We start from the raw sequence: 12599 nt of genomic DNA, 5'->3' as shown, positions 1-12599 counted from the left end.
AGATAAACAAAAAAACGAGAGGGAGCGGCAAAGGCCGCGGCTCTACTTTTATAACCGTTACCCAGGGAATTTATTTATGTAATTTATACAATATATTTTGTACGTCTTTTGAGCCGGGCCGAAAACGCTTTCCACCACTTTCAAAACAAATCGTATATACCCGTAAAATCTTCGAGTGCGGGGTACAAAAACAGAGAAAACGCAACGCAACGCTCATTGAAAAGAAATAAAACAGAATGTAAATGACCTTGACGGCTGGGGCGGCGGCGGCGGTGGCACACATTCCCGCACACACACATCTGACCCCTCCCCTTCACGGCCGCGGACGCCCACAAACTTAAAAATAATTTCTCAAAGAGCAGTCGCCGCCGAGGGGGAGGAGGAAGCAGAGCAGCAGCCAAGAACAAGAAGAGGAGGAGCATAAGGAAGAGCAGCCAAGAACAACAGCAAGACATTGGCGGTCATGCGTTGGCGTTGGCGTAGGCGCCGCGGTCGCGGTTGACGCCAGCAGCGGGGTCATCTAAATTATGCAAAAACTGAGTAGCACACACACACACATATGTACATGCAAATATATGAATAACGGTTATCGCTCCAACTAACGGAATTTCAATTTCAGCACGCATTCGTATTACAGGGCGCCCCTCTCCACAGCCGTTGGATGAGCCGCTTGCTGTTTTTATGGGCGCTTATGATTGCCTCTGCCAGAAATGTGCCGTTCCCTACTAGTCCCCGCAGACTCGTTTCAGTCACACACACACACAGCCACTGGCATACAGGGAAGCGTGCCAATGCCAATCGATTTTCACTGTCATTGCTTCGCTTCATTTGATGCGGGGATTAATCGAAAACGTGCGTGGGCAGAGCTTCCTCTGTAACTGCTAAATTCCAGGCATTTTTAGCCGAAAAAACACACACAAAAAAATGTGCCACAAAAGCAGCGAAGCGCTAAGCAAATATAGCCAAAGTGCTGATAATGGACAGACTTTAATTAGAGGCTAAAACTAAAGGGAACTTCGCTGGGGGGGAGGGGAATGTGTTGTTGTGGTCGGCAGCATTGTGTCGCCACAACAACACTCCCACACCTCCAGAGAGACGTGTCTGTTGTAGGCAGGCACCGGGAGCCATAGCCATAGCCAGAGCCAGAGCCCGGGCCCGGAATCCACCCCCGGAATCCATCCCATCCCTGGTGTAACGAATGATTGCCACTCCATGGAGACAACGAAATTCCGCCACTCACCTGTGCTGCCGCTGCTGCTGCGGGTGGTGTCCCTGTGCTTCCAGGTATCCACTGCAATGCTGGACGCCAATATAATTATAGTTTTTTTCCAACCGAATCCCGGATGCAGCCTAAGCTCCGCTCTTTAGACGCTCTGTGACGTGACGTGTGTGTGTGTGTGGTTTTCTTTTTGCAATTGTTAAAGCAGACGTTCCGTTTTTTCGTTCGCTGCTCCTCTACTACTACACGGATAGCACACAGACGCGCTCATGGCACACACTCACACACACTCGCGTAACGCACATGCAACGGTTAAAATTCCGTTAGCCACGGCCAGCACACAGCTTTCATCGACTTCCGAAAGTAAACTGTGGCCATTGGATTGTCGCCTCGCCTCTCGCATCGCAGGAAAAGTCGGAAAATTTGTCGGGGAAGAGCGCGCCTGCGCCTGCCAATTCGCACATTTTCTTATCACTGAAGCTCTCGAAAAACTGACGGAATTTACGCGCTTCTCACCGGACGCCTGGTTGTTGTTATTTCGGGGGTATTGATTTTATGTACTTTAACGCTTCTGCCAGCAACATTTAATGCGTGTGCAACTTGGGGAAAACATCCAGTGAAGCACCAACAACAGCCGCAACTTGTGGCACTACCAAGAAGGACGATTTCTTTCAGAAATTCTAATAAATCCAACAAATTTCAGCTGCCTGCGACTTCCGCTCTAACGAACCGCGATGGTTGCGATGTATATCGATACATCGATTGCGGGTCACGGTCTGCTTTCTGGCAGCGCTGCAACCTTAAGTGCAGTGCTATCCAACACTTACGCTGATTTCTCTTTGCAAAAATAAATTCGAAATTTCATAGAAATTCATAGAAATGCATTTGCTTGGAACAGGCCGGTCGGGTAGGGAATTTATTGAGAATTGGGAGAAAACTATCTGGGCATTGCCAAATGTTCTATATAGCTGGGAATATTCGACGGAAGATCGAAATTGAGGAATTGGTCGTTTTTTTGAATCGGTTATGGCCCGGTTCACAACAATGAGTCCCATTCCATATCGATACATCGATTGCGGGTCACGGTCTGATTTCTGGCAACGCTGCAAGCGTAAGTGCACTGCTATCCAACACTCGCGCTGATTTCTCGTCTCTCTGTTCATAATAAAAATTGTCAATAACTTTGCTCAGAAAGTGGATAAGGCGCTGCAACTAATTCTTAAGAGCGCGACCAGGTTGTGCAATTCGTGTGTGTTCGTGTGTGTGTTTCTATGTTCGTCTAGTGTCCAGCGTACTCCTGGCCGTCTGCTTGTCCGTGCGGGGAGAGCAAAAGAATTGTGCAATAGGCATTCCCCTCCACAAAAATCGAAGGATTTTGTCGTCGCGAGAAAATGTGAAACGTGAAACTGCAGCCAATACCCCAAACAGCGGCAGTCGACGAAAGTCTATCAAACATGTGCTTGGTGGAGCATGCGGGGGACCAGCAGAAGCAGCCTTCATCGCCAGTGACGTCTTCCACAACATCATTCTGCTCAAATCGCAATCGCAACAACAATCCCTCCCCCTCCATTACCATAGTAAACAGCCAGCAGCAGCAGCAGCAGCACCACCATCATCAGAGCCTGCGTAGTGGCGCCAGCACCTCCACTCCTACTACCACCACCACATCGCCGACCTTCAATGCGAAATACAGGCGAAAATGTTTGCTCCTGCTGACGCTGCTCCTCTTCCACGGCTGCTTCAGCGGCCTGCATCGGGCCAGCGCGTACAATTGCACGGCGCACGGGAGTCGCTGCCAGAACGACGGCCAGTGCCAGGAGGATGGCCAGTGCCTGTGCGCTGACGGGTGGCAGGGGCCCGAGTGCCAGTTCTGCGGAGGAAAAGTGCGGTAAGTTCTACTCAAAATGAAAGGGAAGGAAGAGATGAGCCTGGGGTGCTGCTCAATGATTCATACAAAATAAAAAACACACAAATCTGCGTCAACGTTATCCAATCAACGCTCCACACTCTTTCTTTTTTTTTAGTTGTTGTTGTTTTTGTGGCCTATTTGTGTCAAGCAACGGTTTGGTTTTTCTCGTTGAACGGGTTCTTACCTCTCTCTCGCAATCTCTCTCCCTCTCTCTTTGTGGACCCGCTCCGAGCGTTCTTTCACCTGCTTTCTACGACCACCAGCAGAACAGTCGCGTCGCCTCCTCCTGTCACTGCCAATACGGATTATTTAATTAACCCGCTTTTGACTTTGAACTTGTCCGGGGAGATAGACAGGTTTTCTGTCTCTCTGCCACATGGAGTTCGTTCTCTTGGCCAGGCTAATATGATGTGATGATGTACATATATTATAAATCGTCGTAAAGCTTATGAAATGCTTTGTTTATGTTTCCAAAGCTGTTTGTTCAGCAAACTCGATAACAGAGAGAGAGAGAGAGAGCTTCCCCTCTCCTGCTACTATCTTGACATTAACTAAGCTCTGGGCGCTGTCAGCGCTTTAAAACACCTGCCCTGCGTCGTTGCCCGAATGATGGATCCGAAAAAAATGCGCACCCAACCATTAAGGTCGTTTCACCTGCCGCAGAACTATGCATTTCTGATCTCCCAGACCTGCTTTATGGGCCGCTCCCTCCAACAACTCCGTGCATTGCGATTTACTCAGCCGATAAGCAAAATCTTCCTCACTCGCTTATCGTTTATCAGCCGCGCTTATCGCTGGGGGAGAGAGTATTTAGTTGGACTCTCCCACCGCCCACCTGTCGTCTATGTTTGCACACGATTCGCATTTGAATGGGCTTTGGGCAGCAACAACAGAAACACTGCTGGGTTGCCCCTCCCCCTCCTCCTCCTACACTAATGCATTCCAAGCCATTGCACACATGACAAAGTCTCCTGCTGGTCACCTACACACGCTCTCTCCCTACGTTACTCTCTCTCTCTCTCTCTATTACTCTCTTTGTGCGTATGGCTGGGCCATTCTAGGCGCTTCAGTGCCCAAAATGATTCATTGGATTTACCAATGAGGGTATAAATATACATATGCATACCCTACTGACATTGATTCTTGTTATTCAATGCCTAGAATCGTCTGCGTGCCCGATGTAACGTGAGCAGCAGCATTCGAGTTTGGGACACCCGAAACCACTTTCCCCCACTTGATTGTTTAAACATCTTGAGAGAGTCTGTAGGACACGTTCACCCGAGTGTAGGGTAAACCATTCCTTGAGTTACATTTCGCGTGGAATGGGAGACGAGCAAAAAGAAAGCAGTTATTTTTAAGCGGATGTGAGTCGTAGATGAGAGTCGACTATTGAATGCTCTCACTGGGTTACATGCAGCGACTGTCACTGCAATTGTCACCTGTCGCTCATGCCCTCTACTCAGCAGATATTTCTATTTATAATCTCCATTCGTGTGTGTGTGTGTGTGTGTGAGCTGCAGCGTAAGGCTAGGGCTAGTGCTAGGGTTGGGAAAAGAGTAAAGAATGAACGGTCACCTTTTGTGAATGAGAGAGAGAGGCGAGGCACACACTCAACAGTTGAGAGGCTTCAGCTGCGGTCGGTCTCCCTCACTCTGCCGCTTTTTTCTATCAATCAATGGGGGGAGATTGCATTTGCACTGGCCGGCAAATTCAATTATCTTTGAACAGAGACAGCGGCTGCGGCAGCGGCAGCGGCAGAGGCAGAGGCAGCATCCATTGAAGAAGTCATTGCGCATGTAGTCGCCTCCCATTGAATCGATTGCGGAATTGATTTATCTTTTGCCACATCGATTACGCTTTATACGGATTCATTTCACATTACCCCCCACCACCCCCCCCTACATCTGTCTCTTTCTCTTTCTGTGCCTCTGTGTTGCAGCATGTACCATCCCATGGGGACCATACACGATGGTTGGGGCAACTATTCGGTGAGTGTCAAGTGCAGTTGGCTTATCGATGCCCGCCACCCGCACTGGGGACGGCGACATAATGCCAATTCGCCAAGAACATCCAATATACGGATTCACCTGCGGGAATTTGCGACGGAATGCGGCTGGGATCACCTCTACATATACGACGGCGACAGCGTGGACTCGCCCCTGCTGGCGGTCTTCAGGTGAGTGGTAGACTAGCCGTGACCTCCTGTGTGAATGTCTGACCTTTATCCGTCTCTCTTTCTGTTTGCAGCGGCCTCATGTACAGGGGAAACTTCTCCATACGACACGTGCCGCAGGTGATAGCCAGATCGGGCACTGCTCTGGTGCACTTCTTCAGTGACGATGCCTACAACATGTCTGGCTTTAATCTAACCTATAAAATGAATGGCTGTCCAACGGATAGCGATGGTAGCTATAGCTTCCTTGCCTTCCATGTACTCCGATTGATTCTCTCATCCCTTTTGCAGAGGTGGAATGCTCTGGGCATGGCAAGTGCCGGGATGGCGACTGCATCTGTGATCCCATGTACAGGGGCGAGGCCTGCAATATGGCTGCCTGTCCGGGCAATTGCATGGAGGAGAAAAACCAAGGCCACTGCAGACTGGATCAGGAGCGGTAAGTCCTCAGCGTAGTCCCAATCCAATGCTCATCCAAATACTTATCCGATCCGTTGCTCTGTCCTTAGCTGCATCTGCTACGATGGCTTTGCTGGCGATGATTGTAGTCAGGTCAGCGCCCATGGCGCCTGGACCACTGTATATCCCAAGCATTCACCGGCGCCGGCGGGCAGCGCCTCCCATGGCGCCACCGTCTGGCGCGACACTCTGCACATTGTGGGCGGGGAATCGTATGGACGCGGCGAGCTAATGAGTACCTATGACTTTAACGGCAATGTGTGGGAGACTGTACATCCGGAGGATGGCGGCGAGGTGCCCGACAAGCGCTATGGCAGCTCCACCGTCATGTACGGCGACAAGATCTTCATGTACGGCGGCGTCATCAAGGGCCAGGGCATCTCCAACGAGCTGTGGGCCTTCGATGTGTCGGCCAAGACGTGGGAGAACATCACCGTGCGGACGGACGCGTGCAACGTGACCACCGGGCCAAGTGGCATGTGCGGGCCCCTCCACGTGGTGGGGCACACGGCCACGCTGGTCCCTGGCTTCGGGGACAAGAACAACTATCAGTATATGGTGGTCATATTCGGGCATTCGCCCCACTATGGCTACCTCAACACGGTGCAGGAGTTTAACTTCGGATCACGTGAGTGGCGCATCGTCCAGACCTCTGGCTTCGTCGTAAAGGGAGGCTACGGACACAGCGCCGCCTACGACTTTCTCACAGAGAAGGTCTACGTGTACGGCGGCATTGTGTCGGAGAGCGAGTCCAGCCAGGTGCTGAGCTCGCGGCTGTACGCGTACGAGCCCTCGACACGCATCTGGAGCCTGCTCTCGTCGGCGCCCAGTGCCCGGCTGCTGCACACCGCGAACTTTGTGAACCAGGGTCTGATGATGGTGTTCGGGGGAAACACGCACAACGACACCTCCACGAGCTACGGCGCCAAGTGCTATAGCAAGGACCTGCTCGTCTATGACGTCTACTGTGATTCGTGGCACTTCCATCAGATGCCCAGCTACCTGCAGGCAGATCTGGCTCGCTTTGGCCACAGTTCGGTGGTGTTTGAGGACGCTCTCTACATCTACGGAGGATTCAATGGACAGCTGCTCAACGACATATTGCGCTACCAGCCGGGATACTGCAGCTACTACACTAAGCAGGAGAAATGCACCAGCGCCCGGCCCGGCATCAAGTGCATCTGGGATGTGCAGAAGATGCGCTGCATTTCGATCACCCAGGTGCAGCGATCGGCCATTTACGGCCGCGAGCAGTACGACTATGTGGCGTGCCCCTCGAAGAGTCGTCTCACCATGACCTCGGAGCTGCTGCACGACGTCCTGCGCTGCCAGGAGCTGGGCAACTGTCAGTCGTGCGTCTCGACCGCCTTCGATTGCACCTACTGCGGCAATGGGGTGTGCAGCAAGGAGCGCTGTCGCGAGACCACCTCCGTGGCGTCCGTCTTCCTCGAGCTGTCGACGACGCACCAGTCCGTGCCGCAGGTGCCGGCATCGACAGTGGGGCCCCCGCTGAATGCCAAGCAATTGGTAGCCTGTCCCGTGTCGGAGGATTTCCTCATGCAGTCCGTCTGCGAGCAGCTGCACAACTGTCGTGCCTGCTCCTCGAACGCGGCCTGCAAGTGGGACACAGAGCAGAATCGCTGTCGCAGCCATGGATCGTCCTCCACAGCCGGTGGGCCGGTGTCCAATCGCACGCAGGACGATGTCATCTGTCCGCCGGCGTGTGCGACGCTGACCAACTGCCAGAACTGCACGGAGGATGAGTGCATTTGGTGCCAGAACGAGCAGCGGTGCGTGGATCGCAATGCCTACACGGCCAGCTTCCCCTACGGCCAGTGTCGGGAGTGGACCACCTTCACTGCCAAGTGCCGCTCCTCCCCGGTGACGGCACTGAGCATCGGCACCACCACGGCCCTGTCGAGTGCCCAGTGCGGCTACTACAACAGCTGCCAGCAGTGTCTCGACGATCCCGCCTGCGGCTGGTGCGACAACGGCTCCAACACGGGGCTCGGCCGATGTGTGGTGGGCGGTGCCCTGGCCCCCTACGACGAGACAGAGTGCGCTCTGAAGCACTGGTTCTTCACGTCGTGTCCGCGCTGTAATTGCAACGGCCATTCGGTGTGCAACGATCAGCAGCACTGCGAACAGCCGTGCAACAATCTGACGACGGGCGTGCATTGCGAGAAGTGCCGGACGGGATACTGGGGCAGTCCCATCAACGGGGGGAAGTGCCAGCGCTGCGAGTGCAACGATCAGGGCGTCTATTGTCATCCGGATACTGGCAAGTGCTACTGCACCACCAAGGGCATTGTCGGCGATCATTGCGAGAAGTGTGACTCCCAGAACCATTACCATGGCGATCCGCTCAAGGGCTCGTGCTACTACGAGCTCACCATCGACTACCAGTTCACGTTCAATCTGTCGAAGAAGGAGGACCGCCACTTCACCCAAATCAACTTTCGCAATTCGCCCGGCAAGCCGGAGATCGACGCGGACTTTACGATTACCTGCAGTGTGCCGGCCAAAATGGACATTTCGGTGAAGCGAGCCGGTTCGCCAGACATGCTCATTTTGGTGGGCGTCAACTGCTCGACGTTCCGCCATCGGTTCCCCAAAACCGAATATCAGTTCGGTCACTCGCCGGATGACAATAGCTCGCTGACGACATTCTATGTGTTTGTGCATGACTTCCAGCCCCCCATCTGGATTCAGATTGCATTCTCCCAGTATCCCAAGCTCAATCTGCAGCAGTTCTTCATTACGTTCTCCTCCTGCTTCCTGCTGCTGCTCCTCATGGCCGCCGTGCTGTGGAAGATTAAGCAAAAGTATGACATGTTCCGGCGACGGCAGCGTTTGTTTGTCGAAATGGAACAGATGGCCAGTCGACCGTTTTCACAGGTAAGTCACTCAACTTTTGACGGCCTCAAATGGACACACACTCTTGACACATTCTTCGATTTCGTTATAGGTGCTCGTCGACATTGAAAACCGCGAAAGTATTGATCTGAGTCTAACGCTGGAGGGCATTGGCCATATGTCCAAGAAACGCAAAAAGGTGGGAGAAACGCCACTGCCACAAATGGCTTTATTTTCTTAACCATACTTCGTTCATATTCTCAGGAATGTCCCAGTCCCATTGCTTTGGAGCCTTGCTGCGGCAATCGAGCGGCTGTGCTCTCGCTTCTAGTCCGGCTGCCCACGGGTTTGAATTAATTTGAATGCTTTAGACCCGAATCAATTGCTAATCCATTTCGTATTTGATAGGTGGCCAATCCCAAGCGCCGACGGGTCAATCGAACGGCCTGGCCGTGGCCAGCGCCTTAGTCACGCTCGGGCCGCGTCGTCCGTCGATGGAGCAGCATCCCAAGGAGCCAAAATCGAAACGCAAGCAGAGCCAGCACCCGGAGAGTTGTACATAATGTAACAATAACGCTAATGCATACCTATATAATTCTAATTAACTCTATAATATAATAATAATGATACAGATAATAATTTTGATAATATGTAAAACTAGCGATAATAGGTATATAGCGCATATTTGACCTTCTTCTACGAGTACTAAACACGCGAAGGGCATGGTATGCATGCTAGAGCAAGTTGATAATCCTGCAGTTATTATTACTTTATAAATGATTAGACGAATAACAACAAAAGCAAAACAAGAAACGCGAGAAACAACAAAACAGAAATAATAGTAATTTTTTTAGCAGAAAGGACATATTTATACACGGTTATATATATATACAATTTAATGATATAGTTGATAGGTCGAGTAGCGTTGCAATAGTTATAAATGTTTAATTTATTATTTATACCGCATATGTGAGAGATCAGCAGCAGCAGCCGCAGCTGCAAGATTAACATTATTGTATGTATTTTTTTTTACCCTAATCACAATAGCTTAAGCGTGTTGTTAGAATTTATTTATGCAAATTTATGTGCGCCACAGCACCGGAAGCAAAGCGAAGATAAAACAAAAACAAAAGACATTTATTTGATTTCTGCAAAACACAAAAACAACAAAAAGTGATGAACAAAATCCACATAAAAGAGACAGATCCGATTATACAAGGAGTTAAGAAGTTAACCGATATATATATATATATATATGCAATACTGTGTTCAATATATAGGAATATTGTATTTTTTAATTGTTTTGTTTTGTTTTTAGTTTTTCAAATCCGTGCAAATATTTACATCGCAAGACATGAGTGGAACAAGAAACGCCAGAGAGCGAGAGAGAGGAGAACAGAAAGAACAATGCAAAATGTAGTTTGTAAATACAAAAAAGAAAACATACGTAAATTAATACCCGCTAAATAGATAGTAGTTATACATATACATATAACTCTTGGTAGGAATGAGAACGCGACCCCTAAAGACAAACAAACAAAACAAATCAAACGATTATATATTTTACACGCAATCTAGATAAAAAACCAACAAACAATTGAAATCACAAACTAATCGTAAGGTTTCCACTAAAAGTAACCAAACACACACACACACTCACTCACTCACTCAGAGAGTTTTATTAACTTGATAGTTCAGATACAAAACACCAATTTACTAGACGCACGCTCTGCTGCATCAACAGCCAGAATGAGGAGCCGCCGCAATCGTTAGAATCAAACAAACAGATCTTTAACTATCACTTAGAGCAGGAACAACACAAACTTTGAACTCAATCTCCCACTGAGATCGCTTCGGGTTAGGCCAAAACAACAAAAACAACAAGAAAAGATATATTTGTAAATCGATTAATCTTTTTTTCGTATTATTATTATCAAATGTCCACTTACGAAATTTAATTTCAATTGTAAAATGCGTTTAGACACTTATAATACTATATATAAATATATAAACACTTGCCACAAACGGAAATCCAATCCCAAAATGAAATAAACACAAGGAAAATCCAATCCCAGATCAAGGCTTGTTTTTTGGGGCAGCAGCAAACAATATATATAGATGAAGAATCATATGTACCAACAAAGAAGAGGCATTCCAAATGTATGCAGGTATTAAGTTAAAAAAGAGTACAGGGGTACATTAGGTTTGTTTGATGTGCGTTTCCTACTCCATAAAGAATATATGTATTCTTGATCAGTATCAATAGCCGAGTCGATATAGCCATATCTCTCTGAGAATGACCGCATCTAGCAGATTGCTGAATCTGGGTCAGATCGAATCATTATTATAGCCAGAAGAAACGATGGAACATCTTACTCATTCTCGCTCTTCCTCATTCAATGTGTGCGCTCTAGCGGAGGGGAACCATACTGAGAATCGGGTAAAAATGTAGAGCAGCGGCCGTAGTAGCGACACGCAGCGTTCCCCCACGTTTAAATTATATTTTATTAAATTTATTATTATGATAGCAGGCAAATATTTCTGGGGTACAAAGGTATGTATTTAAGAGGAAATAGAATTTCCTTTAAAGCTCATACAGTTGGATAATTAGATATATGTACATATTCTAGATCAGCATTACAGCCTATTAAAAGTGGCACTAAGATCTGCTGCAGATTATGTTGATTTGGAATTTCTTCTTAGTTCTTCCGAAGGCTGAGTTATCCGCAGTTTTAAAGATTTAGTATTCAACACGAAGATACATAAGAAATACTACCACCAAAAACTTTCATGATCTAATGATATTTTTATAATATTTCTTCTACTAAGGTATTTGAGGTGCAATTATTATGTCTTTTATTCGAAGCATATTTTCCTTTCCAGTCCATTCATATCTTCGATGATTGATATACTCAAATATAAGACAATAAAAAAATAAATCATTATCTATAATTTCACAAGAAATGATCATGATTAAAAAATAATTACACAAAATATGACGAACGAAATATTGCTACTGCTAGGGTATTCGATTAACCATTATCTTATCACTATTCTTGCTGTGTTTTTTACAGTACTCGTACATTAAAATACAGCTGCCCCGAGCCCCCATACATGCACAGAACTTTCACTTTCGCCCCAGACATCGTTCGGTAGCCGCTGTCTTGGGGAGTTGGAGGCGCGGCTGTATGGCCTGATAAACAATGTAAATGCGATATGTTGTTGAATCAGGTCGAGGTTCGATTGCAGTTGAAGTGCAGTAAGCCAGTAATTGGGGGGCTTTGGGAGGCTTTGGGAGGAGGAGCTTTAATGCCTTGCCCCTTTTTTGAGATCTTACAGCCATCATACATGCTTGAAAGCGGATGCTGCGATTAGGGTGGCCCGTGGCCCCTTCCTAGTCCCTGCTTTCTTTCATTTTTCGTTCGTTTTTTTCTTTCTTTAGTCCCCTGCTTCGCCCCTACCATCATTGGCAATTTGGGTGTCTTTTGTGTCACGACGTTTCCAGGCGGCACCACCGCACTTAATTTAATGATGACGATTTTATTAATGAAATTAAAGAAGAAAGCCGCCCGTCAAAAGCGTGCGAAAACCCCTGCGAGGCGGAAGTAGAGGCTGCAGCCACACGATCATACGTATTCGAGACGATCTCTGTCAAAACATCCATCAAGCGTATAATGCGCCCTTGATAGGTCTCCATTGACGTACACAAACATCGAATATGCGAGAGCATATGCACCCATCGTTGAGTCAGCAGCGATCGTCGTCAGGTGCGGGTAAATTTAAATGGTTTTACCCCAATGTTCAGCTTATTCTGACAAACGAAGGCTATCACGCACTAGGTTAAGTGAACTATTACGATCCATAACAATGACAATCAGCATATTAACTGAACCGAACTGAACTTTATGAATCAACTGTGGAATGCCCGAAGTTGTGCCAGAACCCCACTGGGGTTGCCACTGGACTGGAATTGGAGCATGAAT

General features: G+C 48.3%; 2 protein-coding genes across 5 annotated transcripts in view; one reads left to right on the top strand and one right to left on the bottom strand.

The window, feature by feature from the left end:
- Positions 1-1977, bottom strand: part of Tusp (WD40 superfamily protein Tusp) — a 32294-nt gene extending 30317 nt beyond the window's left edge. For 2 of the 4 annotated variants that reach the window (XM_015183177.2, XM_001357853.4), the window contains exon 1: positions 1241-1975. The gene's annotated coding sequence lies outside the window, so the exon portion shown is untranslated. Of the gene's footprint in view, positions 1-1240 lie in introns of all 4 variants that reach the window. The other 2 variants (XM_015183178.2, XM_015183179.2) reach the window with 2 other exon arrangements.
- A 285-nt stretch (positions 1978-2262) lies between these two features.
- On the top strand, positions 2263-10690 carry dsd (attractin-like protein dsd). Its single transcript, XM_001357851.4, has 8 exons — positions 2263-3107; positions 5068-5304; positions 5376-5533; positions 5593-5740; positions 5811-8658; positions 8729-8815; positions 8881-8962; positions 9025-10690. The coding sequence occupies exons 1-8, from the start codon at positions 2674-2676 to the stop codon at positions 9177-9179; spliced, it is 4149 nt and encodes a 1382-aa protein (XP_001357888.3). The 5' UTR covers positions 2263-2673; the 3' UTR covers positions 9180-10690.
- The last annotated feature ends 1909 nt before the right edge of the window (positions 10691-12599 follow it).

Source organism: Drosophila pseudoobscura, chromosome 2, assembly GCF_009870125.1.
Source record: "Drosophila pseudoobscura strain MV-25-SWS-2005 chromosome 2, UCI_Dpse_MV25, whole genome shotgun sequence".
Classification (NCBI taxonomy): domain Eukaryota; kingdom Metazoa; phylum Arthropoda; class Insecta; order Diptera; family Drosophilidae; genus Drosophila; species Drosophila pseudoobscura.
Note: the sequence above shows the minus strand (reverse complement) of the source record. Positions and strands in the feature narration are given on the sequence as shown.

Coding starts and splice junctions, on each gene's coding strand:
- dsd (XM_001357851.4), top strand. CDS start 2,674: ATGTGCTTGGTGGAGCATGCGGGGGACCAGCAGAAGCAGCCTTCATCG. Junction 5,305..5,375: donor CCCCTGCTGGCGGTCTTCAG/GTGAGTGGTAGA, acceptor TTCTGTTTGCAG/CGGCCTCATGTACAGGGGAA. Junction 8,963..9,024: donor TCTAGTCCGGCTGCCCACGG/GTTTGAATTAAT, acceptor CGTATTTGATAG/GTGGCCAATCCCAAGCGCCG.